The sequence below is a fragment of the Gobio gobio genome (genome assembly GCF_949357685.1).
Source record: "Gobio gobio genome assembly, chromosome: 9".
NCBI lineage: Eukaryota > Metazoa > Chordata > Actinopteri > Cypriniformes > Gobionidae > Gobio > Gobio gobio.
In genome coordinates this window covers 14,024,157-14,052,131 of record NC_137115.1, presented here as the reverse complement: position 1 = coordinate 14,052,131, position 27,975 = coordinate 14,024,157, and the positions used below count along the sequence as shown (strand labels likewise).

General features: G+C 47.1%; 1 protein-coding gene across 1 annotated transcript; it reads right to left on the bottom strand.

The window, feature by feature from the left end:
- Nucleotides 1-27,781, bottom strand: chrna5 (cholinergic receptor, nicotinic, alpha 5). The gene is made up of 9 exons (XM_079825085.1): nucleotides 27,698-27,781; nucleotides 27,183-27,287; nucleotides 15,063-15,214; nucleotides 14,725-14,769; nucleotides 14,378-14,487; nucleotides 13,434-13,611; nucleotides 12,990-13,322; nucleotides 410-778; nucleotides 1-313 (listed from the first exon to the last, which is right to left on the bottom strand). The coding sequence occupies exons 2-9, from the start codon at nucleotides 27,250-27,252 to the stop codon at nucleotides 155-157; spliced, it is 1,416 nt and encodes a 471-aa protein (XP_079681211.1). The 5' UTR covers nucleotides 27,253-27,287; nucleotides 27,698-27,781; the 3' UTR covers nucleotides 1-154.
- Nucleotides 27,782-27,975: the final 194 nt, after the last annotated feature.

The following is a 27,975-nucleotide window of genomic DNA, read 5'->3' as shown; positions in this document are numbered from 1 at the left end:
GTAAATTTTATTGTAATGAAATCAGCATACAACAAAATGTGATGCAGCATGTTACAGCATAAATGACAGTGCTCGAGTTGCATAGATGTAATAATAAATGTAACAATAATGCAAAAACTTTATCCAAGCAAAATATTTTCTCATCTTATACGTTTTAGGTGGTACTTCCAGCATAGCTGGGAACAATGATATTGGCCCATTTATAGATGACAGGGATAAAAAGGAGAGCAGAGCCAAGCACTGATACTAAGAGAAATGCCCACAGGAAAACCCGGTCCAATACCTGGGCCACAAACTTCCAGTCCTGAACAACCTAAAAAGAGGCATCACATTAGAATTCACCAGAACTCAAAACTCAGAATAATCACATCATGCCTGCGATGCTAAAGTGAGACAATAACAATCTTACCTCTCTAACTTCATTCTCCTTCACCACATGAAGCGTGATGTAGCGTATAGATTCTAAGGCTGCCTGTAGACTGTGTTCTGCATTGAGCAGAGCGGTATCCTGGCCCAAACTCTTCTCATAGCCCAGCCCTCCTCTTCCAGTCCTGTCTGCTCTCTGCCTCCCTGCAGTGGTTGCGTAGCGGTCCACATGGCTGCGCATGCACAGCAGTTTAGGCAGGTGGTGCAGAAAGATCCGGCGGACCCAGGGCGCCATGCTGTGATGAGTAGATGAGGAGCGATGATGGATGTTAATGGCAAAGACGGTGATGACAATGGAAAGCGTCACAAAGATCATAGTGAAGACCAAATATTCTCCAATGAGAGGAATCACCTGGGACAGAAAACAATATTGCAGAAAACATAAGTCATTCGACAATTGCAGAGCTATTTGAAAATGAGAATGAAAGAATTAAACCCTTTTACAGTGTCCTTGTTATACGTTACACGTAGTTACTATAGTAATAACTATAAATTATGCATAATTAAATGTGCATAACCCTACAACAAACCTAATTGTAGCCCTTACCCTATAGTAAGTACACAGTTAATTCATATTACTCAAACTTAAATGTCGTCACCTTCAAATCACTGTTTATTTCATACAAATTACACTGTATTCATTGTCTAAATATCTACATAAAAATTTCAATCATGACATTTTAATTTAAATATCCCTTTGTATATCTCAAATATACCCTTTGGTTGTTTGAACAAATTGCACCTTAATATAATATAATACTATAAAATATATAATGTCATTAATAAGATCACACTCCAACTGCCTCCTTCTCTGTGTTAGTCAGTGAGGGGTGAGAGACTTTTATGTTTATAGAATAAAAATATAAGGTGCCACAAAACTGTACAGTATGTGGCATGTTCCCATTCAGTCGGTCACTCTCGACGCCACGTCGGAGTACCGACGAATAGGAATCTCGCTCGCGAGAGCCAATCTACTTCGAGTGTAACTAAACGAGCCAATGCACATTGGCATGCAATGATTGCACCAGGTGCTCATGCCACGCCGTGCGGGTATAAATGAGACACAGGTGATTGCATCAAATCAACCTTTTGCTTCGGAGCCGAGTGGTGAATGGTTTGTCCTAAAATCACTCTCTACAAAGCGTGTGTTAACATTATAACGAGTCAAGCTCTTCGGTGGACCTCTCCTCGTTTGGTGTTGGAGTGACGGCACTGCAGCGGGGTTGATTTCTCTCTTTTTTTTTTTCTATTTTGAGCAAAAACAAAAGGCTGTTCTCAAAGCTGGTTCGGTGCGCTATTAAGAGCGCTGAAAAGTCGTTTTCACGGCTGGTAAGAGATCGCCTTCTATGAGAGAGAGAGCGCGCACGTCAGGCTGCACTTTTTCCCTGTCTGTGTCGCCGCGACTATTCCCCTGTGTGCTTCAGCACCGCGGAGAGCAGTTTCCCTAAAAGAGCTACACAGATAGAGCTTGCGTCTTTTTAAAGATGACATTCTATCTGTGTGTTTCTGGATGCGGTTGTTTCCTGTCCTCACTGACAGCCACGAACACTGTTTCACATGTCTGGGCGCATGCTGAGACTGTGTTCGTGGGTGGTCATGTTTTCTAATGAGAACATGACCACGTCAGCACGCCGGTCGCGACTCATCTTTCTCCGGGAAGCTTGAGTCCCCTTTGTTGTTGGCCAGCCGCCGCTCGTGTGTAAAAGCACAGCCGCGGGTCTGCTCGACACTCTGGGAGACCGCGGAGATCAGCGAGAGTTGCCGTCGGGGAAACCCGAACGGACCTCTCGTTTCTCTGCGTGCCGTGTGCCGTTGAGTGCTAGGCTGTAGCGCGGGTTGTCACGGCAACCCAGCGCTCGCTCTGCGCTCTAGGTGCGCTGTCCCCTTGCCTATTTCTCGTTGTAGCGCCCTCCCTGGCAACAGGAGAGGTCTATTTCAGTGAAATAGCTGGGGTGACCTGAGGAGAGGAGGGCTTCTCCTTCGGGGAACCAACCCCCTAGGGCCCCTCCCCCTCTAGCGCACTGCAAGCTGTGCAGCTCTGGGTGGAATTGCTGGTCCTTCTTATGGGGGAACCTAGCATTTCATTCAGTCTTATGGGGGTTCTTATGGGGGAACCTAGCATTTCATTTCATTGAGGATCAGATGTCAATCGCTGCATCGGAGAGAGGGCTGTTGTGCTCTGGGAATGAGGATGATGCTGAGCCCACTGTAATGGTGTGTGCTTCGCTGAATCGGATTCAGAGTTAACAGCCATGCTTCCCGGGAAAACTTGGAAGTGTGGCACTTCTTTGGATATGGAAAGCCAGAAGGGCCAAAACTGCATAAGTTTTTCCTCTCTCACTACCCTCAACGGTGGGGTGGCTGTGCGCAGACCACCCCTGCCTGCACAGGGTAGTTCTGAGTTGAGGTTGAGCTGTGCATGTTGACTAGCCGTGATCAAAGTCATGGCGCAAGCCCTCGGCCAGACGATGTCCACCTCAGTGGTCCAGAAAAACCTCCTGGCTTGCCTTGCTGAGATGTGAGTGGTCGTCAAAGTACGCTTTCTCGATGCTCCCATCTCACAAGGTGGCCTTGGGCGACACTGTTGAGAACTGGGCCCAGCAGTTCTTCGCAGTCGGTAGCAGGCTGAGGCAATCAAGAGCCTCCCCCGACGTACCATCAGAGTGCCTCGTGGGCCGCCCCTCAGTTTGCTCATCGCCAAAGGCGTCGTCCCCTGCAAAAAAAAACAAAAAAAAAACACACTTGGCACAGCCTGCTCTACTGTGTCCTGCAGGGGATGACGCTACCTGTCTCTGCTGCTGTTTAAGCGGTCGGTGAAACATCACCTGAGACGGGTGACCGGGAGATGGGCGGGGTTGCTCTTCCCCGGAGGAGGGCCGGGTAGAAAATCTTGAGTCAAAATCCGTTCTGCCGCTGGTGTCACAACCAGTGGTACCCAAATTCTCAAAAAAAAAAAAAAAAAAGAGCAGTTCTTCCCATCTCTGGGTCCCAAGGGGGTTCGGAGAGCTGTGGACGGTCAAACACCGGACCACACTCATCCTCCTCCTTCGCCAGTGGACAGTAGTGGACGGTTCGAGGACGCAACCTAGCCTTCTCACGTACCCTCTGCCCTCTCGTGGAATCAGGTAAGTGTGCACCGCACACTCACAACCGCGCTGCGGGCCGCCTCCACGAGACAGCCGCCCCAGCCTGGTACCTGCATTCCACCTCGCTGCCCCACGGTGGGTACGCCGGTGGTCCCTATTGTCCCGCTTGCACGGACTCTGCGAGCCTGGCTAGAGCTCCCCAGTCCGTCTCGCTGGCTCATTCGGACCATCAGGCTCGGCTATGCGATTCAGTTCGCCCGGCGCCCCCCCCCCCCCCCAGGTTCAAGGGCGTCCGCTTCACCTCGGTGAATGCCGCAGATGCCCATACCCTGCGTGCGGAGATCGCTGTCCTACTGGCGAAGGACGCGATAGAGCCGGTCCCTCCAGCCGATATGAAGACCGGCTTCTACAGCCCGTACTTCATTGTACCCAAGAAAACCGGTGAGTTACGACCAATCTTGGACCTGCGAGTCCTGAATCGGAGCCTCCACAAGCTACCGTTCAAGATGCTCACGCAGAAATGCATTTTCGAATGCATCCGTCCCCAAGATTGGTTTGCAGCGATCGACCTGAAGGACGCGTACTTTCATGTCTCGATTCTTTCTCGACACAGGCTGTTTCTGCGCTTTGCGTTCGAGGGTCGAGCATATCAGTACAGAGTCCTGCCCTTCGGGCTGTCCCTGTCCCCCCGTGTCTTCACGAAAGTCACGGAGGGGGCCCTTGTGCCCCTGAGAGAACAGGGCGTTCGCATCCTCAACTATCTCGACGACTGGCTCATTCTAGCACAGTCAAGCCAGGGATCAGTTGTGCGAACACAGGGACCTGGTGCTCAGACACCTCAGCCAGTTGGGTCTTCGGGTCAACTGGGAAAAGAGCAAACTCGCCCCCGTGCAGAGGATCTCTTTTCTCGGTGTGGATTCGGTCGAACGGACAGCGTGCCTCCCAGAGGAGCGTGTCCAGTCGATGCTGAACTGCCTGAACACGTTTCAAGGTAGGATGGCGGTTCCACTGAAACAATTTCAGAGGCTCCTGGGGCATATGGCAGCCGCTGCGGCAGTAACACCGCTCGGCCTGCTTCATATGAGACCGCTTCAGCATTGGCTACTCGGCCGAGTCCCGAGATGGGCGTGGCAACGCGGCACTCTCCGGGTGAGCATCACACCGGCCTGCCGCCAGTCTTTCAGTCCATGGTCAGACCCCTCGTTCCTTCGGGCCGGAGTGCCCCCGGAACAGGTGTCCAGGCACGCTGTGGTTTTCACGGATGCCTCTGCCATGGGCTGGGGAGCCACGTACAATGGGCATGCAGTGTCAGGGGTTTGGACGGGCCCGCACCTGCATTGGCATATCAATTGCCTCGAGTTGCTAGCGGTGCATCTTGCTCTGGGCCGCCTCAAAGCGCGGTTACGGGGCAAAGATGTACTGGTCCGCACGGACAACACTGCGACCGTTGCGTATATCAACCGACAAGGTGGTCTGTGCTCCCGTCGCATGTCGCAACTCGCCCGCCATCTCCTCTGGAGTCAGATGTGTCTGAGGTCGCTTCGGGCCATTCATGTCCCTGGTGTGCACAACCGTGTGGCCGACGAGCTTTCACGAGCTGCGCTCCTAGGCGAGTGGCGACTCCACCCCCCAGGTGGTTCAGCTGATTTGGAGACCGTTCGGAATGGCACAGGTCGACCTGTTTGCCTCCCCAGAAACGTTCCACTGCCAGTGGTTCTATTCGCTGACCGAGGATACACTCGGCACGGATGCGCAAATGCGTTTTCCCCAGTGAGCCTACTTGCACAGACACTGTGCAGGGTCAGGGAGGATGAGGAGCAGGTCCTGCTGGTGGCGCTTTACTGGCCCAACCGGACCTGGTTCCCAGAACTTATGCTCCTCGCGACAGCCCCTCCTTGGCCGATTCCTCTGAGGAAGGACCTTCTGACTCAGAGACGGGGCACCCTTTGGCACCCGCGTTCAGACCTGTGGAAGCTTCATGTCTGGCCCCTGGACGGGACGCGGAGGTTCAAGGTGACTTACCCCAAGAGGTAGTTGTTGTATTTACGCGGATATCATTATATTCACTGGGCTGTAGATAGCAATAACACAATGAAAACCGAGTGGCTTAGAACTGACTTCCTTTACTGTTTTGTCCTCAAGGTATATATTGACAGGTTACACAGCGCCATCTAGAGCATAAAATAATAACTGCAGGATAATACCATTACCAACGGTAAATACATAACATTTCCTCCCAACTGAAATCAAAGGTTGTTAAACACAACAGTGGAATATTTATTTTCTTGAATTCAACTTTAACCACTGCTAGCGAACACGTCTTACTCGGCATGAATCTCTAAACTTATATATTTTAGAATGCTTGATAACGGTCAGGTGGTCTCGTGAGACGGGTAGGATAACGCTTAATAGTCTCTCTCGTTTGTACAGTCCCCGGGGGTGATTTGTCAGTGTTGCCTGACCCTGGTTCGTCAATCGTCGCCGCCACAAGATTGTCCATCTTTTCCCCAATGTTCTCCTGAAACGGATGTGCCTGGACATTATCAGAGGCAGCAGGAATGTCTGGTTGCATCTGGGTTTCAGAGGATTCAGTCCCTTGTTTCAGTAATTGATCCACATGACGTTTCCAGATTCCAGAAGAACCCACGTTGACGCTGTAAGAGACAGGTCCCGTTTTGGACATCACCACTCCCGGTATCCAATTTCCTCCTTTTCTGTAGTCACGAGCAAGAACGGACTCTCCAGCATGAAATTCTCTTAACTTTGAGTGTTTTTGGCGTCGTAACCGCTGAGCATCCTGGGACTGACTCACAGTCTTTGCGAGACTAGGTTTTAGAAGATCCAGCCGGGTTCTTAGCTTGCGATTTAGGAATAGCATCGCAGGTGACTCCTTGGTGGTAGCATGCGGAGTGTTTCTGTATGTTAACAGAAATCCATCAAGTCTCTGTTGGATTGGAGTTGACCCTTTCGAAGCTTTTAGTGCGTGCTTGAATGTTTGAACAAAACGTTCAGCTTGCCCATTACTAGAGGGGTGATACAGAGCAGAGCGAATATGTTGCACCCCATTTGCCTTCAGGAAAAATGAAAACTCCTCAGCACAAAACTGCGGGCCGTTGTCACTGACAATGACATTAGGGACGCCATAATGACTGAAAAGTCCTCGTAAGACCTGGATGGTTTTGCTGGTGGTAGTACTGTCCATAATGAACACTTCCGGCCATTTGGAGTGCGCGTCAACTGCAATGAAGTACATATGGCCTTCAAAGGGACCAGCAAAATCCACATGTATTCTTTCCCAAGGATGAGCTGGCCAAATCCATGGGTGAAGTGGTGCAGGACAGGGGGCATTTTGGATACGCTGACAAGACTGGCATGATTTGGACTGAGACTCGATCTGTCCATCAATTCCCGGCCACCAGACATAGCTACGGGCCAGATGTTTCATCCTTACCACCCCAGGATGGCCCAAATGCAAATCAGCTAACACCCGGTAGCGGAGCTTGGTTGGTACAATGACGCGACTCCCCCACATTAAACATCCTTGAACAACTGTGAGCTCGTGTCGACGTGTCACAAAGGGTAGCAGGTCTTGAGGTATCTCTTTAGATTTTGGAAATCGTCCAGTAGAAACCATCTCCAACACAGGTGACAAAATGGAATCCTTTAAGGTGTCACGTCTAATTGCAGCACTACTGACAGGCAGGGCTGCTACCTGGGCAGCATAGAACACATCCACCGTGTCCATTTTCTCAGTAGGAGTCATGGCAGCCGTGACAGTCCATCTGCGTTGGCATGTAAGGCTGCTTTCTTATACTCAAGGACATAGTCATGGGCGGCTAATATCAGAGCCCATCGTTGCATTCTGGCTGCTGCCATGGATGGAATACTCTTGTTGGGACTGAGAATAGCTGTTAGAGGTTGATGATCAGTAAAGAGAGTAAACCTTCTTTCGTATAAGTACTGATGGAATTTACGAATTCCAAAAATTATACTCAGGGCCTCACGCTCGATCTGAGCATAATTTTGTTCCGCTTTACTGAGTGTCCTGGACGCGAAAGCAATCGGCTTTTCCTCTCCATCGGGGCACACATGCGATATCACCGCCCCCACCCCATATGGGGAAGCATCACAGGCGAGACGAATGGGTAAGTCTGGATCATAATGTGTGAGTACAGCTGGTGAGGTAAGGAGATCCTTCACTTTCTGAAATGATTTTTTACAGGCCACACACCAGCACCATTTCTTTTCTTTACAGAAAAGAGCATTGAGAGGGTTCAAGACAGATGCCAGATTTGGAATGAAACGGCCATAATAGTTGACCATCCCAAGAAAAGAGCGTAACTGACTTACATTGGTCGGTTCAGGTGCTTCCATTATGGCTTTAATCTTTTGTGGCGATTTGTGTAATCCAGCTGCATCAATGTAGTGACCCAGGTATTCCAGTGTTTGTTTGAAAAATTCGCATTTTTCACGCTGCAATTTCAGACCATATTTCTCCAGTCTAGTGAGTACTTGGTCTAATGTCTTGAGATGTTCCACATTATCTCGTCCTGTTATCAATATGTCATCGAGATAGCAGTGAGTGTTTGGAATTCCCAAGAGGATTTGATCCATTGCTTTCTGAAATAATGCAGGAGCTGGGGCAATCCCGAAGGGTAAGCGGTTATAACAGAAGAGCCCTTTTTGAGTGGATATGGTGAGTAATTTTCTCGACTCATGTGCCACTGGCATCTGCAAGTAAGCGCTGGACAAGTCCAGCTTACTGAATAATTGACCACCAGCCAGGGATGCAAAAAGATCTTCTATGCGTGGAATTGGGTAGTGATCCACACAAATGGCTGGGTTGAGTGTCACTTTAAAATCACCACACAGTCTCACTGAGCCATCTTTTTTTATAACTGGTACCACAGGTGTGGCCCACTCACTGTACTGTATTGGCGAAATTACTCCCATTTCTGTTAAACGTGTCAATTCAGCCTCTACTTTTGGTCGAATAGCATAAGGTACTACCCGTGGCTGGTAGAATTTTGGAGTATGGTCAGGCTTGAGTGTAATTTGTGCCTCAATTCCTTTCATGATGCCTAGTTCTTTTCCAAAAACTTGGGCGTGTCGTTTTAACACAGTCTCCATCGTCTCTTTGACTCCCTGCTTGACTGTTTTTATGTCTTGCCAATTTAGTTTTATAGCTCTCAGCCATTCTCGACCAAATAACGGTGGTGCATCGCTGTTAACAACATACAGAGGCAATCGTGCCAACTGATTGTTCAACTTCACCGCTACCCTGATAACCCCAACTGGCGCCAGTGCTTCACCGGTGTATGTTTTTAAGACTATGTCAGTCGGCTGCAGTGGAATATGCTGCAAGTTACTGTCATATTTTCCTTTTGAAATCAACGACACTGCAGCACCTGTATCCAATTCCATTTCAATAATTTTCCCTTCAATCTCTGGAGTTATACAAATATGTGCCAGTTGTTCACTTCTAGTTACCATATAAAGTGACATTTCCTTCTCTGTGTCTGTACTGGACTCATCACTTTGTTTTCCTCCCGTGTCCAAATGATGCACGCGTCTCTTATCAACTTTACTACGTCGATTACTTGGCTTCATATGACTCCCGTGCTTCCTTTCTCTCTCAAAGTTCCTTTTATTTCTACACACTCGTCCGATATGGCCTTTCTTTCCACATGAATGGCAGGCTTGATCCTTGTACCAGCAATCCTCTTCAGTGTGGTTCGTTTTTCCACATCTTTTACAATTGCTTCGCTGTTTGGGCGAGGAAACATGCATTGCATTAACTTTGAGGGAACTGCTGAGCTGCTGTGCTTCGCGGGCGACGGTTTCTGTGGCAACGGCTATCTCTACCGCTTTGGGAAAAGTAAGCGCAGCCTCTGTGAGAAGTCGCTTTTGTATCGCCTCGTTGTTTAATCCACAAACAAATCTATCTCGTAAGGCATCTTGCAAATGTGTACCGAAGTCACAATGTTCAGAGAGTTGTTTTAATACTGCTACGTATTGTGCAACTGTCTCCCCTTCCTGTTGATTGCGTTTGTGGAAACGGAATCGTTCCGCTATTATGAGAGGCTTCGGTGAATAATGTTCACTTAACGTCGTTACAATCTCCTGATATGTTCTTTCTCCTGGTTTAGCAGGCGCAATCAAGTTACGTAGAAGGCCGTACGTTTTAGTGCCCATTACACTTAACAGCACTGGTACTAGTTTTTCCTCGTTGATATCATTTGCCTTTGTGAAGTGGTCAAACCGTTCAATATATGTTGTCCACTGCTCGATGGCCTCGTCAAAGGCATCAATATGCCCGATAGTCGCCATCCTGGATTGGCCCACTGTTCGGTTGTCTCTAGTGTCCTCTGCAACACCGTACACTCTTCATCTTTGTCAGCAAAATCCACTCGTTAGCGTCAATCTTCTCAGTTACACGGTTAAAGTCAATATTTCCACACCTCGTCGCCAATTGTGTTGTATTTACGCGGATATCATTATATTCGCGGGGCTGTAGATAGCAATAACACAATGAAAACCGAGTGGCTTAGAACTGACTTCCTTTACTGTTTTTGTCTTCAAGGTATATATTGACAGGTTACACAGCGCCATCTAGAGCATAAAATAATAACTGCAGGATAATACCATTACCAACGGTAAATACATAACAGTAGTTAACACCATCACTTCGGCACGAGCACCGTCTACAAGACAGGCTTACGCCTTGAAGTGGGACCTGTTCGTCGAGTGGTGTTCTTCTCGCCGAGAAGACCCCTGAAGATGTTCGATCGCGTCTGTGCTTTCCTTCCTGCAACAGGGGTTGGAGCGTAGGCTGTCGCCCTCCACCCTCAAGGTTTATGTTGCTGCAATATCTGCCTATCACGACCATGTAGAAGGTAAGACGGTTGGGAAGCACGACCCGGTCGTCAGGTTCCTTAGGGGGGGCAAGACGGTAAAATCCTCCTCGCCCTCCCTCCATACCCTCTTGGGATCTTGCTCTGGTGCTCAGAGCACTTCAAGAATGCCCCATTTGAGCCTTTGCAGTCAGCAGAGCTAAAGATTCTGTCTATGAAAACTTTGCTGTTGGCTGCATTGGCCTCCATCAAGAGGGTAGGGGACCTGCAGGCATTTTCGGTCGACGAATCGTGCCTAGAGTTCGGGCCGGGGGATACCCACGTGGTGTTGAGACCCCGGCCTGGCTATGTGCCCAAGGTTCCTACCACTCCCTTCAGGGACCAGGTGGTGAACCTGCAAGTGCTGCCCCCGGAGGAGGCAGACCCAGCCCTAGCTTTGCTCTGTCCCGTCCGCGCTCTGCGGGTTTATGTGGATAGAACTCAAAGCTTCATAACCTCAGATCAGCTCTTTGTCTGTCACGGAGGCCAGCAGAAGGGAAAGGCTGTCTCCAAGCAGAGGATGGCCCACTGGATAGTGGATGCCATCACCTTGGCTTACCAAGCACAAGGTGTGCCCTTTCCGCTCAGGGTGCGAGCACACTCTACTAGAAGTGTTGTATCCTCCTGGGCGCTGGCATGTGGCGCCTCGCTGTCAGACATCTGTAGAGCTGCGGGCTGGGCGACACCCAACATGTTCGCTAGATTCTATAGCCTACGTGTAGAGCCGGTCTCCTCCTGTGTTCTCACCTCAAACGGGTAGAAGCACTGAGAGGCCCCGTCTCTTGTCGGCTTGCTGTGCTACGGCACTTATATTCTCCAGACGCAAACTCTGTGAGTCCTCCACCGCCCTCGGTGCCGGACGTGGCGGAACGTCTGGCATCAGGCCCCTTGCCGCTGAATCCTTGAGAACCGGTATTGGGCTCGGGTTATATGAGTGACCCTACGGGGATCCCATATATCTTTCCACGGTCGCTCCTACGGGAAGCCCGTGTCTTTCCCTTGGGAGAGCCTTCCCTCTCTCCGTTGCGGGCTACGGCTCAGCATTGTTCTCCACATAACTCCTTCGGGGTACGATGTGGGCTCCGCAGCGTCCCCTTCACTAGGGCACGCTTCCCAGTGTTATCCAATAAATCACTGAGCGGGTCTTGCGGAACGGCAGTGATGGACTTCCCGGTGTGAGCCCCGTCTCATCAGGTAAGAGAGCTCAGGTGGCTCACACAGGGCACTGGAAGGGGGCAGAGGGATAGCTTTGGTAGGGATTCCTATTCGTCGGTACTCCGACGTGGCGTTGAGAGTGACCGACTGAATGGGAACGTCTCGTTTACGTATGTAACCCTCGTTCCCTGAAGGAGGGAACGGAGACGCCACGTCCCGTCGCCATGTCCTCTGTACCCTGCTGGGGTGCCTGTCTACCTACTCGGCTCCTCAGCAAAAGGCTGATTTGATGCAATCACCTGTGTCTCATTTATACCCGCACGGCGTGGCATGAGCACCTGATGCAATCATTGCATGCCAATGTGCATTGGCTCGTTTAGTTACACTCGAAGTAGATTGGCTCTCGCGAGCGAGATTCCTATTCGTCGGTACTCCGACGTGGCGTCTCCGTTCCCTCCTTCAGGGAACGAGGGTTACATACGTAACCGAGACGTTTAATGCGAAGTCACAAAAGCCACACATAATCCAAGAACAAAACAAAAAACTTTTATATTTAGTTGATTTCAAAATATTATGTCATGCAGCACAAATAAACTGATGACAGCTGAGAATAAGTGAGGTTATTTGAGGATTGAAAGCCAATCCATTACAAACCATGCACACACTGTGCACCTCAGAGATGTTATAGGCAGCACTTTTGGGTTCAAATCACACATTGTACAGCATGGCTTTTGAGGAAATAGATTTTCTCTGCTTTTCCCTTTGGCTCATAGCTTTAGTACACTGTAAAACGTGAAAATATAGGAAGGTATCTTAAAATTACTTTTGTTTGTGTAACCGTCATGTTGATTTAATCATTGAATTATATAATTTAGTCACAACTTCATTGTAGAACTTTCAATGGAGTGATATATAAGGTTTATATTAAAAATGTTTTTAAAGACTAACCAAAGTCTTAATGGTTTGGAACAACACAAGGGTGAGTAAATTAAGAGAAAATTGTCACTTTTGGGGTGAACTATCCCAGCCCCAAAAAAATGTTTCAATCTTTTAATTTCTTTCACAAATGTCCTGTGGTTCCCCTGTCACTCTCCAATACACCCCATTTCATTCAAAACTTAACAACTGAAAATATGGATTATAAGATCATATAGATATACTATCAAATATACTATTTAATATATCCTGAGTGTTATGACAAAAGGGCCCTCAAATTAAATACAGAAAACAACTTCAATGCCTACAGGAATTAACTTATATTTGTGGTGAAACTTTATCACACAGACAACCAATAGCTGACAAGTAATGTAATTTACTCTTATATTGCAGACAATAATGTGAAATAATTCAGAAAGTGCTGTGTGTGGCACACCTCATTTAAATATAGAAGTCATTTAATATAGCTTTGAATTCTTAAAAAGAGTACTACCTTTGAGGAGGAAGGGATGATCTCTTCTATCACCAGAAGGAAGACAGTAAGGGAGACGAGGACAGATGTGCAGAGGGAGATTTTCTCTCCTCCATTAGATGGGAGATAAAACACCAGCACGGTCAGGAAAGACAATCCAATGCAAGGAATGATGAGGAAAAGTGTGTAGAAAAGAGGAAGACGTCGGATAATAAAGGAGTAGGTGATGGATGGATAGAAAAATGTCCCGTCGCTTCTCAAACCCCGGCTACCAGTGGCTGTCACAATCTCCCATTCACCGTTGTCAAAATAGTCACGTTTGTCCACATGTACATCCTCAAGGAGAATGTCCACCTTAAAAAAAGAAAACTATGCAGTTGTTGCATAAATATCTCCTCCATAACTGTTCCTTTCTACAAGCAAACACTAGTATTAATGCCTCTAATAATAGTTAAAAAAACATACCTGTGAACCATCGTAGGTCCAGGAGCCAAACTTCATGGAGCAGTTCTGAAGGTCAAAGGGGAAAAAAGTCACATCGATGGTGCAGGCAGATTTATAGTTGGCAGGAGGGGTCCAAGAGATAGTGCCATCATATCTCACCACTGCTTTTGTCACTGTGGCCTCAAAATTACCATCTGCACTGCAGGGGAGAATCATTCAGTCATGAGATACAGAGTCCAAATTTAAATGAAGTAAATTGAGAGTAAAAAAATGTTTCACAAGTGAAGGTTTGTGTACTTTTACAAACATGGCAAGAAGTTGGAAACATTAATATTGACCTACACTCTAAAAAAAAAGGTTCTATTTGGCACCAAAAATGGTTCTTGGCTCGTAATCATAGGGTAACCTTTCAAGTGCTATATAGCACCAATTTTGGTGCTTCAGTGGTTCTTCAGCGGTTCTTCACCGGTTCTTTGACTAAGGTGCTATACAGCACCGCTACCATATACAGAACATGCTAAGATATGGTGCTATATAGCACCAAAAGTGGTTCCTCTATGATTACGACGAAGAACCATTTTTGGTGCCATATAGAACCTTTTTTTTTAGAGTGTATAGAACAGAATTGTGATAAAGAATTGTGATTTCTAATAACAGAATGTGTACGGGTATGAATTAGTGAATTCTCTTTTGTGTAAATGTGTACAACCAGGGTGCAGTCTTTCCTTTCCCACTTGTGTAAATGAAACTGTAAAACTGTGAGCATGGGGAATGCTGAGCGTGCTCTTCCCTAATGTGAATATTGTTATTTTTTTCTACTCTTGATTTTGTGCGAATACTTTCTTTAATTATGAATTTACAAGCTGTAGGAAAAGGGTAAAATTTCCTTTGAATCTGAAATGTGCCTATATTGATGTTAGACAAATCAGTCTCTCTCTGGTTTCTTTTCAGACTCATACACATACTTGTCATAGAGCACAATGTCGGGTCTCCAGATGGAGTCTGAGGGAACTCTGATGGAAGTGATGCCCAGGTAATGATCCGGATTCCATCGGAGCTTCATGTCTGTCCACTCCTGAATGCAGAGAGACATGGATTTATCTGCAACGCTGTTCACCACATAAATAAAACCGTAAAGAAAGCAATGTGGGTAGATTGGAAGGGTGTGCACTCATTACCAAATACCACCAGAAAAGAACACATTGGAAATCAAATCTATTATCAAAATACAGACAATATGAAGGCAAAATAAAGAACAAATATATTTCATATTAATCAGATAACCTTATTGTGTTATTGAGTCCTGTTTTACCTGTTTTATCCAAACATTGGTTGTCATCAGCTGGTTCTTCTCATCCTAACCAACAAAAAAATCTGACATTATATCTGTTATTCTATTAACTTTTTTATGTTCTTTATGTTTTGGTCCCAGATACTCTAATGCTGTACATGTCAGATATTATGGATGAGCCAAAAACGTATATACCTACTGACCCCAAACAGAACATAAAAGTTAACAATAAATAAATTCCTGAACTAGTTTAATGATAGCGAATTGCCTAATGTATATAATTTAAAATGCAATCTTTATTGTAAGGTAAGATCTTGCCTGAATGAGGAGAATGCTATTTCAGAATGACTAATTCTCACCACATCCACCAGCTGGGAGATTGCCAGGCCAAATTTGACCTGCACTGTTCCATTTAGATCCTTCACTGGTCTCACCCATTTCTGGTAGTTGTTGAAGAGATGTTTAAACAGCTTGTCTTCTGTCTTGGCATAGGAAGACAGCACAGGAGGCCCTTAAAGAAATCAACAACTTCACGTTAATCTCTCTTTCATTTCATCAGGAGGGACTGGGGCGATAAAGAACAGAAATTAGATGGCAACAGTCCCAGATTCAAGGGCCACACAGGCTTATAGAAGGTGTGAAAATTTGGTTGACACTTTGTCAATGAACATATTGATCTCTCAATGAACATCTCACCCAAGACATATAGGCTTCGTAACAAGCATGCACCTGCACCTTTTAGAGTCATCTACAAATTCAGACCGATAGAATGAATTCTTACTATGGATACTTATTATGGAATATCAGTGAATATCAGAGCTCGAGTCTTTCAAAGCTGCCTTAAAAAAGACTTCTGTTTTAATGTACAGTGTGTACTTGATGAACTCTAATGAAGCTCATGTGGCATTGTTATTGGATCTCCAGCAGCTGCTGCTATCATGCCAATATCCTGTGTGATCAGATTTGCCTCTCATGTCACTAAGGGAAACATGATTTGCTAAACACATGCTCTTTTCTGTGGGGGCAGATGAGTTATGAATCTCTGAATGTGAAACTGGTTTAGATGATCTGGGTTGTGTTACCATCACTGGAGAGAGGGATATTTTTCAAAGTGGAATGTCAAACAAAGCTCTGTTCCAAAGCCTAGTGAGCTGTCTACTGCTTTACATGGGAAGCTGTATCCGAAGGAAGCATTCTAAAATGGAAGCTCACAAGGGACTGATTTAAAATGTTTTACATATGCAGTAATTCTGTGCATCATACAAATACCCTTCATGTGCAAATTTGAAGCACAGGCTTGCCATTAGCATGTTGCTAAACTAACAACACCATATACTGTACATTATGACTAGAACCTGGACCGATCAGGCATAACATTATGATCACTGACAGGTGAAGTGAATGACAATGATTATCTCTTCATCACGGCAATGGGCAAGCGTGTCAAGGGCCAAATTGTGATGGCTAGACAACTGGGTCAGGGCATCTCCAAAACTGCAGCTCTTGTGGGGTGTTTCCAGTCTGCTGTGGTCAGTATCTATCAAAAGTGGTCCAAGGAAGGAACAGTGGTGAACCGGCGACAGGGTCATGGGCGGCCAAGGCACATTGATGCACGTGGGGAGTGAAGGCTGACTGCGTGGTCCGGTCAAACAGACAAGCTACTGTTGCTCAAATTGCTCAAGAAGTTAATGCTGGTTCTGATAGAAAGATCACAGTTTGTTGCGTATGGGGCTGCATAGCCACAGACCAGTCAGTGTGCCCATGCTGACCCCTGTCCACCACCGAAAATGCCAACAGTGGGCACGTGAACATCTGAACTGGACAACAGAGTAATGGAAGAAGGTGGCCTGGTCTAATGAATCATGTTTTCTTTTACATCACATGGAAGGCAGGGTGCATGTGCCTCACTTAACTGGGGAACACGTGACACCAGGATGAACTATGGGAAGAAGGCAAGCCAGCGGATGCACCTACCTAAGCATTGTTGCAGACCATATACACCCTTTCATGGAAACTGTATTCCCCGGTGGTTGTGGCCTCTTTCAGCAGGATAATAATGCACCCTGCCACAAAGCAAAAATGGTTCAGGAATGGTTTGAGGACCACAACAACGAGTTTGGGGTGTTGACTTGGCCTCCAAATTCCCCAGATCTCAATCCAATCGATCATCTGTGGGATGTGCTGAACAAACAAGTCCGATCCATGGAGACCCCACCTTGCAACTTACAGGACTTAAAGGATCTGTTGCTAACATCTTGGTGCCAGATACCACAGCACACCTTCAGGGGTCTAGCTGAGTCCATGCCTCGATGGGTCAGGGCTGTTTTGGCAGCAAAAGGGGGACCAACACAATACGTTATGCCCGATCTGTGTATATTACACTCACCAGCCTGTTTAAAAATCTTAACCATATATAATATTTGGTAGAGCTGGAGCTCAGTTTTTTGGATGTCTAAAGATGGATGTAATATAAGACAGAATCAACTATTCTAGCCTCACTGAGACTCAAGGGAATGATTAGACCCAGAAGCCATAAAAACACTGAAAGCGTCATTTTTCTCATTTCTGTCTAAAATGTGGTTGCTAGTCATTGGTGCTGCATTTATCTTAAAAAAGTGTGGTAAGACCCAAATAGCATATATTTATGGATTTATTTATATGCTGATTATTCAGCACCATATTTAAATATTGATTGGATTTTGCAATTTTAGATCTCTGCCCCAAAGCTCAGTTTCTGTCCTTCTAAATCTTGATGTTCTTTAACTGGTCATTTCACAGTCAACCGCAGATGGTATTCCAGTTTCAGCTTGTTTTGCCATTGATCAATATCTGTGGTTCTGGTCTCCCTTGATCAATATAAGACTAATTAGAAAAAGCATTAATCCTCAGGTCACACTGTTACAGCGGACCTGTACTATCTCATAAATTGATAATCAGTGTGGGTGAACATGTGGACCATGACTTATTAAAACACTGAATAGCTGCAGGCATAATCTGATTTCTGCACTAAACTCTGGTTCTGTATATCTTCAAAGAACACAGTTGTACTATTTTATCTTAGAATAAAGTGATTTTAGATGAAAAAAGCAACACATTAATGAACTGGATTGACCATTACTAATTAAAATGCAAAGAATGACCGTGACAAATGGAATACCAATGCACAATTAATTGTGTATCCCATATGTACTACAAGCAAGACTTTAGGAGGTCAGTTCTACAATGAAGTTGTGACTAAATGATATAATTCAATGACTAAATCAACATGACGTTTACACAAACAAAAGTAATTTTAAGATACCTTCCTATATTTTCACGTTTTACAGTGTACTAAAGCTATGAGCCCAAGGGAAAAGCAGAGAAAATCTATTTCCTCAAAAGCCATGCTGTAAAATGTGTGATTTGAACCCAAAAGTGCTGCCTATATCTCTGAGGTGCACAGTGTGTGCATGGTTTGTAATGGATTGGCCTTCAATCCTCACATAACCTCACTTATTCTCAGCTGTCATCAGTTTATTTGTGCTGCATAACATAATATTTTTAAATCAACTAAATATAAAAGTTTTTTGTTTTGTTCTTGGATTATGTGTGGCTTTTGTGACTTCGTATTAAACATGCCACATACTGTACAGTTTTGTGGCACCTTATATTTTTATTCTATAAACATAAAAGTCTCTCACTCCTCACTGACTAACACAGAGAAGGAGGCAGTTGGAGTGTGATCTTATTAATGACATTATATATTTTATAGTATTATATTATATTAAGAGATATACAAAGGGATATTTAAATGAGAATGTCATGATTGAAATTTTTATGTAGATATTTAGACAATGTATACAGTGTAATTTGTATGAAATGAACAGTAAAAAAAGGCAGAAAAACTGAATTAACTAAATGAAATGTTCAACGATTAACTTAAATCCCCATCTGTCAGAAATGAGAAAAGCATGCTATCTGACCAGAAGCAGGGCTAAAACGAGATATCAAAAGCAGAGGCAGGGAAATATTATATAATATTACAAATTACTCTGGAATAATCAATTCTGGCCAATCACGCCATTCAGAGGTCATCCATGGCAACGCTTTATATTGTCAAATAGTATATTTATAGTATAATAGCGTAATATTTATAATAGAAATTAAAGTTGTAACCGTTTTGGTGACAACTGATTTCCATTGTATGAACAAAAAATATATATTTCTTAAAATACTTCACTTAAATTTATCAAAAAAATCCATGTTTGTTAATGTTTTTAGTCATACAGTTTCAGGAAACCAACGAGGGTGAGTAAATGATGACAATTTTCATTTTTGGGTGAACTAGCCTTTTAAAGCTAAGCATTTCAAAATCGCTGGTAGCCCTTCAGGCAGGCTCTCTTCAGATTTTGGTAGTCCGAAATAAATGTAACTTTGTCCTGTTAAACTACTTCACTAAAACGCTCCCACATGTTACTTGACTTTCCTTCTTTTAGTTTTTCATTTGGTAAATTCTGCAAATTAGTACCTAAAGAAAGTGAAAGAGTGATGCACATTCGTTGCGTTTTTACATTGAAATGAGAGCTCCGTCTTTAATAAAATCAACACATTAATTATTTATCTCTCATCCACCCGCAATTAATTACTATGTTATATTTTATTATTTGGTCCACCTGACCGTGGATGTAATCACGATCCACTCAACACTAGGGCCCTGATCAGACAGAATGTGTTTTTCCGGTTTGAAAACCTAGCCTTTTTTTAGTTGACGTTTTTTAATTTAGAAAAGAGCAGTGCGCTGTTCGCCTCTCCGAATTAACGGAGAGGCGGGCAACGGAAGGCCCGCCTCTCCGTTAATTCGATTGGACAATGGAAAAAAAAAACGTGAATGACATTGGACATTTTTAGGCTCAGAGTTGATTTTTTTTCAACTTCATGCGCTCAGATCGCTCCTACAAAAACACAGGTCCACCAGGCCCAAGCACTCCTTGACATGCACGAGGGTAGGCCTGACCCAGAGCTCCTCCGGGAGCTCCGGACGGCGACGGACCTCGCCCTCCGGGCGACGAAAGTCACCGCCCGTGCCATCGGTCAGGCGATGTCCACGCTTGTGGTCCAGGAGCGTCATCTCTGGCTGAACCTGGCTGACATGAGGGAGACCGATAAATATCGGTTCCTGGACTCCCCCATCTCGTCAGCTGGGTTATTCGGCGACGCGGTCGAGAGCTTCGCCCAACAGTTCTCGGCCGCCCAGAAGCAGACGGAGGCGATCAAGCACATCCTGCCCCGGCGGCCCGCTGCTGCCTCCACCCCGCCGCCGGCGGCAGTGCCTCCGACTACTCGTCGCCGAGGACGTCCACCCGCCGCTGCCTCCACCCCCGCCAAGGCACCGCAGCAGCCTTCCACCAGCCGACGGCGTGGGGCCGGCCGTGGGAAGGATGTCCAGCCCGCTCAGGCCGCTGCCAAGCCAGGTGGCAAGCGTCGTCGCAAGCGACCCTGAGACGGGCCGCCCAGAGATGGAGGAAACTGCTCTGAGGGAGATGGCTGCAGCACCACTCCTTCCCCCGGAGGAGGGCCGGGGGAAAATCTTTTGTTTGTCTGTTCCGCCGCTGGTCCCAGTGCCAGCGGCACCCAAAACATCAATAAAAGAGCAGTTTCCAATATCTCTGGGTGCCAAGAGAGCTCGCTTGGCGGTGGTCGACGCTCCCATGCCTCGCCACCCTCAAGTACCTCTCCCTTCACCAGCAGGGGACGCCGGCTGTCAAGACGCACACAAGCGGCCTCCCCACACTCGCACGTCCCCTCCGCGGATGCAGGTAAGTGTTGCACAGCACACTCAGATCCCGCTACGGGCCGCTCCCATGCCGTCCGAGCCAGATCCCTGCGTTCCGCCTCGCTGCCCCGCTGCGGGTACGTCTGTGGTGCCGATGGTCCCCCTTGCTCGGAGTCTGGGAGCCTGGCTAGCGCTTCCCAGCCCGTCTCGGTGGCTCATCCGTACCATCAGACTCGGCTATGCGATTCAGTTCGCCCGGCGTCCCCCCAAGTTCAGGGGCGTTCACTTCACGACTGTAGTGGAGGCGAACGCCCCCGTGCTCAGGGCGGAGATCGCTGTCCTACTGGCGAAGGACGCGATAGAGCCGGTCCCTCAAGCCGATATGAGGTCCGGGTTCTACAGCCCGTACTTCATTGTACCCAAGAAAGGCGGCGGGTTACGACCGATCTTGGACCTGCGATTCCTGAACCGGTCCCTTCACAGGCTGCCGTTCACGATGTTAACGCAGAAGCGCCTCTTCAGGTGCATCCGTCCCCGAGATTGGTTTGCAGCGATCGACCTGAAGGACGCGTACTTTCATGTCTCGATCCTCCCTCGACACCGGCCCTTTCTGCGCTTCGTGTTCGAGGGACGGGCATATCAGTACCGCGTCTTACCCTTCGGCCTGTCCCTGTCGCCCCGCGTCTTTACGAAGGTTGCGGAGGCGGCCATTGCTCCCATGAGAGAGCATGGCGTTCGCATCCTCAACTACCTCGACGACTGGCTGATTCTTGCCCAGTCGCGAGAGCAGTTGTGCGAACACAGGGACAAGGTGCTCAGTCACGTCAGCCAGTTGGGACTTCGGGTCAACTGGGAGAAGAGCAAACTCTGCCCCACGCAGAGGATCTCTTTTCTCGGTATGGAGATAGACTCGGTCGCCATGACTGCGCGCCTCACCGAGGAGCGCGTCCAGTCGGTGTTGAACTGCCTGAATTCGTTCAAAGGCAGGACAGCGGTTCCACTGAAACATTTTCAGAGGCTCCTGGGGCATATGGCATCCGCAGCCGCAGTAACGCCGCTCGGATTGCTTCATATGAGACCGCTTCAACGCTGGCTACACGATCGAGTCCCGAGATGGGCGTGGCACAGCGGTTCCCTCCACGTCCAAGTGACTCCGAGGTGCCGCCAAACCTTCGGCCCGTGGTCGGACCCTCTGTTTCTCCGGGCGGGAGTTCCCCTAGAACAAGTGTCCAGGCACTCCGTTGTCTCCACGGATGCCTCATCCACGGGTTGGGGTGCCACGTACAACGGGCTTGCAGTTTCGGGTCTGTGGACGGGGCCTCAACTGCAATGGCATATCAATTGCCTCGAGTTCGTCTTGCACTCAGCCGCTTCAAAGTGCCGCTCAGAGGCAAGCACGTTCTGGTCCGGACGGACAACACTGCGGCCGTAGCGTACATCAACAAACAGGGTGGTCTACGCTCCTGTCGCATGTCGCAACTCGCCCGCCATCTCCTCTTATGGAGTCAGAAGCATCTGAGGTCGCTTCGTGCCGTTCACATTCCGGGCCTGCTCAATCGTGCGGCCGACGAGCTGTCACATCAGCAGGTACTTCCGGGAGAATGGCGACTCCATCCCCAGGCGGTCCAGCTAATCTGGAGTCGTTTCGGGGCCGCACAGGTAGACCTGTTTGCCTCCCCAGAGACGACCCACTGTCAGTGGTTCTATTCCTTGACCGAGGGGACCCTCGGGTCGGATGCCCTGGCCCACAGCTGGCCCCGGGAAGAACGCAAGTATGCGTTTCCCCCAGTGAGCCTTCTTGCGCAGACTCTGTGCAAAGTCAGGGAGGACGAGGAGCAGGTCCTGTTGGTCGCTCCGTATTGGCCCAACCAGACTTGGTTCCCGGAACTAGTGCTCCTTGCGACAGCACCTCCCTGGCCCATTCCTCTGAGACAGGACCTCCTGACTCAGAGACGGGGCACCCTATGGCACCCGCGTCCGGACCTCTGGAAACTCCATGTTTGGTCCCTGGACGGGACGCGGAGGTTCTAGGTGACCTACCGCAAGCGGTAGTTGACACCATCACTTCCGCTAGAGCCCCCTCTACGAGGCGCCTCTATGCGTTGAAGTGGAACCTGTTCGTTGACTGGTGCTCTTCTCGCCGAGAAGACCCCCGAAGATATTCGGTCGCATCTGTGCTTACCTTTCTACAGGATGGGTTGGAGCGAAGGCTGTCTCCCTCCACCCTCAAAGTCTATGTCGCCGCTAATCATGAGCTCGTAGATGCAAAATCTCTAGGTAAGCACGATCTGATCGTCAGGTTCCTTAGGGGAGCAAGGAGATTAAATCCACCTCGTCCTCCCTCCATACCCTCTTGGGACTTAACTCTGGTTCTAACTGCACTACAGAGAGAACCTTTTGAGCCTCTGCAGTCAGCTGAGTTGAAAGTTCTGTCGTTAAAGACAATACTCCTGACTGCGTTGGCCTCCATCAAGAGGGTAGGGGACCTGCAGGCATTTTCGGTCGACGAATCGTGCCTGGAATTCGGGCCCGGTAACTCTCATGTGATCATGAGACCCCGGCCTGGATATGTGCCCAAGGTTCCCACTACTCCCTTCCGGGACCAAGTGGTGAGCCTGCAAGCGCTGCCTTCGGAGGATGCAGACCCAGCCCTAGCTTTTCTCTGTCCCGTCCGTGCTCTCCGGACTTACGTGGACAGAACGCAAAGCTTCAGGACCTCAGAGCAGCTCTTCGTCTGTTACGGAGGACAGCAGAAGGGAAAGGCTGTCTCCAAGCAGAGGATGGCCCACTGGATAGTGGATGCCATCGTCTTGGCTTATCAGTCCCAAGACGTGCCCTGCCCGCTTGGGTTAAGAGCCCACTCCACTAGGGGTGTTGCCTCTTCCTGGGCGCTGGCTCGTGGCGCCTCGCTGACAGATATTTGTAGAGCTGCGGGCTGGGCGACACCTAACACGTTCGCTAGATTCTATAGCCTCCGTGTAGAGCCTGTGTCTTCCTGTGTGCTCACTTCCCATAGTCAGTAACACCGAAGTACCCGTTCTAGTGTCGGCTTGCTGCGCCATTCCCTCCCCTATGGTAGACGGATGCGTGCGCTTATTCTGCTCCAGTCGAGTTCCCCGGAACGGCGAACCCTGTTGAGTCCTCCGCAACCCGCGGCAGTCGGACGTGGCGGAGCGTTCGACGCCAGGTCTAACACTCGTATGCATTGGTGGAACTTGTGTTAGGCTGGGTTCCGTATGTAGTGACCCCCACGGCGGTCCCATATGTGTATTCTTCCACGGTACGGCTCCCTACGGCGAGCCCGTGTCTTTCCCTCGGCAGAGTTCCTCTGCCGTCCCAGGTACGTGTTGTTCCCCCTCCACGAATTGGCCGGGGCCACCCCTGGGACTTCCGTATGTTGTGCTGCCCACGGCCAGCCCATACGTGTATTCTCCACATGTTAACTCCCTCTGGGCATGATGTGGCTTCCGCAGCTGCCTTCACAGGCACGCTTTCCCAGCGTTATCCAATACAGTCAGCTGAATGGGTCTTGCGGAACAGCAGTTTTGACTCTCCCTGCGTGAACCTACCCGCCCGCATCAGATCGGGGTCCGTGGGGCTCATCGCTGGGCGCTGGAAGTGGTAGTAACTATGGCGTTTTCCATAGGGGATCCCAATTTGTCGGTACGTCCGACGTACGTCGAACGTGACCGACTGAATGGGAACGTCTCGGTTACGTATGGTAACCCTCGTTCCCTGAAGGAGGGAACGGAGACGTACGTCCCGTCGCCACAGTTGCTGTACCATCACTGCAGGTCGAGCCACTACGTGTGGCTCCTCAGTGAAAAACAGCGTGCCTTCGCTCTCGCTTCCTGTTTATACCCGCGGCGCGGGGCGGAGCGCGAGATGCAAATCTCGCACGCCAATTGTTCATTGGCCGGTTCTAGATAGCTCGAAGCTGATAGGGGCTCCCAGAAGTGATCCCAATTCGTCGGTACGTCCGACGTACGTCTCCGTTCCCTCCTTCAGGGAACGAGGGTTACCATACGTAACCGAGACGTTTTTCATAAACACTTTTTGTTATAGTGGTTGAAGCCTTCTTTACACCCTAATAGCAATAAATAATAGAAGTGGTCTAAATATTTAAAAATGAACACATTTTCTGTGGAAGTCTCAGGACCAAAAAAATTTCGTCCAATCATTGCATTCAGTCCAAATGCAATAATAGATGACTTACCTGCTGTTAACATATGAATTTGTATACCTCCACTCACAACACCAAAGTTAATTTACAGCAGTCACCCACATGGAAATAACCTATATAAACATATAAGTTTTGATATAGGTTTTTAATATATGTGACATATATAAAATTGTCCGTTTTTCTATATTATATGTACATATATGCACATATGTGCACATATATGTGTACATATATATGTGCATACAAATACCTATATAGGAACATATATGCACATATATGTGTGCATATATGCACATATATATGCACCTATATGTTCACCTATATGTGTGTTACCAAAACCTGTCTTCAAATTCATTGACCACAGTGAAATGCTCAGATAGATGTGAGATGATGATAATGATGATTACTTGAATGTATGTTCTATGTACCTTTTTTTTTTTTTTACTACATTTAGGGCCCTATTTTAACGATCTGAAACGCAAGTGTCAAAGCGCGAACCGCAAGTAACTTTGTGGGCGGGTCTCGGCGCTGTTGCTATTTTCCCGGCGGGATAAATGGCTCTTGCGCCCGGCGCAAATCTAAAATGGGTTGGTCTGAAGTAGCTTCATTATTGATAGGTGTGGTTTGGGCGTAACGTGAATAAACCAATCCGAGCGTCATCCAACATTCCCTTTAAAAGCAGGTGCGCAAGTTCCATTATGGATTGCTATTATTATGGCGTATTTACCAGGCGCACGCCAGGAGCGGTTCACAGCCGAGGAGACTGATGTTCTTGTAAGAGCAGTGAAAGACAGAGAAGTGAAGTTGTAATGTTGTACATTATGGTAAAGGTGATTTCACAGTCTTTTTTTTTTCAGTCTTTCAGTTTTTTCAGTTTTTCAGTCGATTTTTTTTCCTGGTTCTTGACGGACAAACCAATTTGTCAGATGTCCTTATATACATATATGTCTTGCCACTATTGGGCAAACAGGTCTTATCCTTAATTATTACAATTAGCCTGAATCATTTGTAAGCTAGATTTATGCCTATTTTTTCACATCTTCGTGGCACACCACAATGATTTCCGTCATCTCATGTGTTAATATTTTTTTAGTGTAACAATTTATGATTTGCAAAAATAACTGTTGCATCTGTGTAGATTACATGAGCAAAGTGTATGCGCGTTGTGCACGCTATACATTATGGTCAAGCATGCGCCCTTAAAATAGCATAATGAACAACGCGCAACGCGCCACTGACTTTAGACTAGGTTTTTTCTGGTCAGTGGCGCAATTGTTTAATGGAACAGCAAAATAGCACCAGGGATTGTTTGCGCCGGAACACGCCTCCTTTTTTGCGCTGAACCGCCCAGGGAGCGCAAGTGCATTCACTAGTTTAGCGACGTGCTTCTGTGGAGGGAAAAGCGCGCTTTGCACGGGTGCAAAATAGGAATGACACATGCGTCGGTGTACAAAGTCAATTGCGCTGGGTGCAAGATAGGGCCCTTAGACTGTAATGACCTTTCAGCCATATTCATCTAGAAACTGCTTTAAGACAATACATTGCAAAACATTGCATTTTGCATTGTATTTGGTGGATGTAACGGTGAATGTGTGGATGCGTATGAGCTGTAATGTGAATCTGGAAGTGAAATAGGAAAAAAGGCTTGACCAATTTCACGTGTTAGCACATACATAAGTTCTTGCATAATTTTTTTAGTTAGTTCTTAGTTCTTGCCTTGATAATAGAAAATATGAGCTAGGCATCATGTATGACAGTTGCCAAAGTGAGATATGAGCTACAAAATGACCAGATCCTGCCATGAGCTATAGGAGACATATCTTTTATGTATAGGGCTTATATGTGGATATAAAGAAGCAATACAGGAGACCTATATGCACATATATGCACCTCCATTTTGCCTATATGTGGCATATATATGCATATATGCAGCATATATATTATCATATATGTGCATATATGCTGTACATATGCAGCATATATGTGCATATAAACTGCATATAGGTTTCATATATGCGCATATATCCTCATATAGGTTCTTTCCATGTGGGAAGTCATAGCTCTTTAAGTTTTTTTCTGTTCATTATTATTGCAATGTTATGTGTTTTGAGACATGAGGTCTCTTGTGACGCTTTGCAGACTCTGCGGCTCTGGCTGTATGCGTTCATGTGTTTTAAAGGAGCCATGGCTTAGGAGAGCATTCTGAAGGGACGGTGGGATCTAATGCTTTCAAATCTAGCTTGCTATTGCTAGCCTCTTCAAAATGACCTACCCTAGCTTTACTAATAAGATTAGTACAGTAGTATTCCAAGTTCAGCCTGCATCAACACACTTGTAACACTTTATTTATTATAAATAAAGTTTTTTTTCCTTAATTGTCCTAAAGATTCGTTTTCGTTACAAAATATAGAAATTATCTATAGTTATATAAATTATTGTTTCTTTCTTTAAATTTTGTGTTGAATTATGGGCATGACAGGTTTCGTGAGATTTCACCCAGGCACAGATGTTATGGGGCATTGAGCCAAGGTCAGAGACACTCACCTATAGTGGAGCAGAGGACAGCACAGCAGACTAGCAGGAGAGCTCTGGCAGTGCTGTATGCTGTTACCATGATTCCATCAGGAGCAGCAAAGCCACAGAGAAGACCTGCAAGCAGACATAGGCATGCATGCACTTTATTACACACAAATACAGTCCGAACTGTTATTGAAGATTCACAAGCCTGTTAGCAATTTAAACATATTATGTGAAATGCAGTGAAGTCATTGCACATGCACCTGAACGCTGCATCTTTCATGTGTGTGCAATTGATCACAAAAACATGTCTGCATCATGCACATGTGAACGGACCTTTACAGGCACACAAAGCACGTATCTATCCACCTGTCTGACACTCACATTCATCAGTCTGCAAACACCCAGTGTCTCTCTCTCTCTCTCTCTCTCTCTCTCTCTCTCTCTCTCTCTCTCTCTCTCTCTCTCTCTCTCTCTCTCTCTCTCTCTCTCTCTCTCTGTTTCTCTCCCTTTCTCTTTCTTTGTTATTTTCTTTTCCTTACCTGATTTTATGGACTTGAAGAGAGCAGAATCCTTTAGAATTTTTCTTTTCCATTTGGTTGTCGTGTGTCCATGCCAACCAGCATGTGTGTGGCTGCTTACTCACATACAAGCCGTCATGGTCTCCTCCTCCTCCTCCTCCTCCTCCTCCAGAAAGGCAGCCCCACCCCCTCACCCCCTTGCAATTTCCCGCACAGAAAAAAAAGGCCAATCACAGCCATGGATCATCCATTATCTTGTAAAGCCTGCCCCCTCCTGTTCAAAAACATGCACACATGTT

What these genes read in the sequence shown, in the direction of transcription:
- chrna5 (XM_079825085.1), bottom strand. Translation starts at nt 27,252, where the DNA reads ATGGTAACAGCATACAGCACTGCCAGAGCTCTCCTGCTAGTCTGCTGT. An exon ending in TCTCCCAGCTGGTGGATGTG is followed by an intron (nt 14,770 to 15,062) that starts GTGAGAATTAGT and finishes TTTGTTGGTTAG; the next exon opens with GATGAGAAGAACCAGCTGAT. An exon ending in AGGAGAATGAAGTTAGAGAG is followed by an intron (nt 314 to 409) that starts GTAAGATTGTTA and finishes GCCTCTTTTTAG; the next exon opens with GTTGTTCAGGACTGGAAGTT.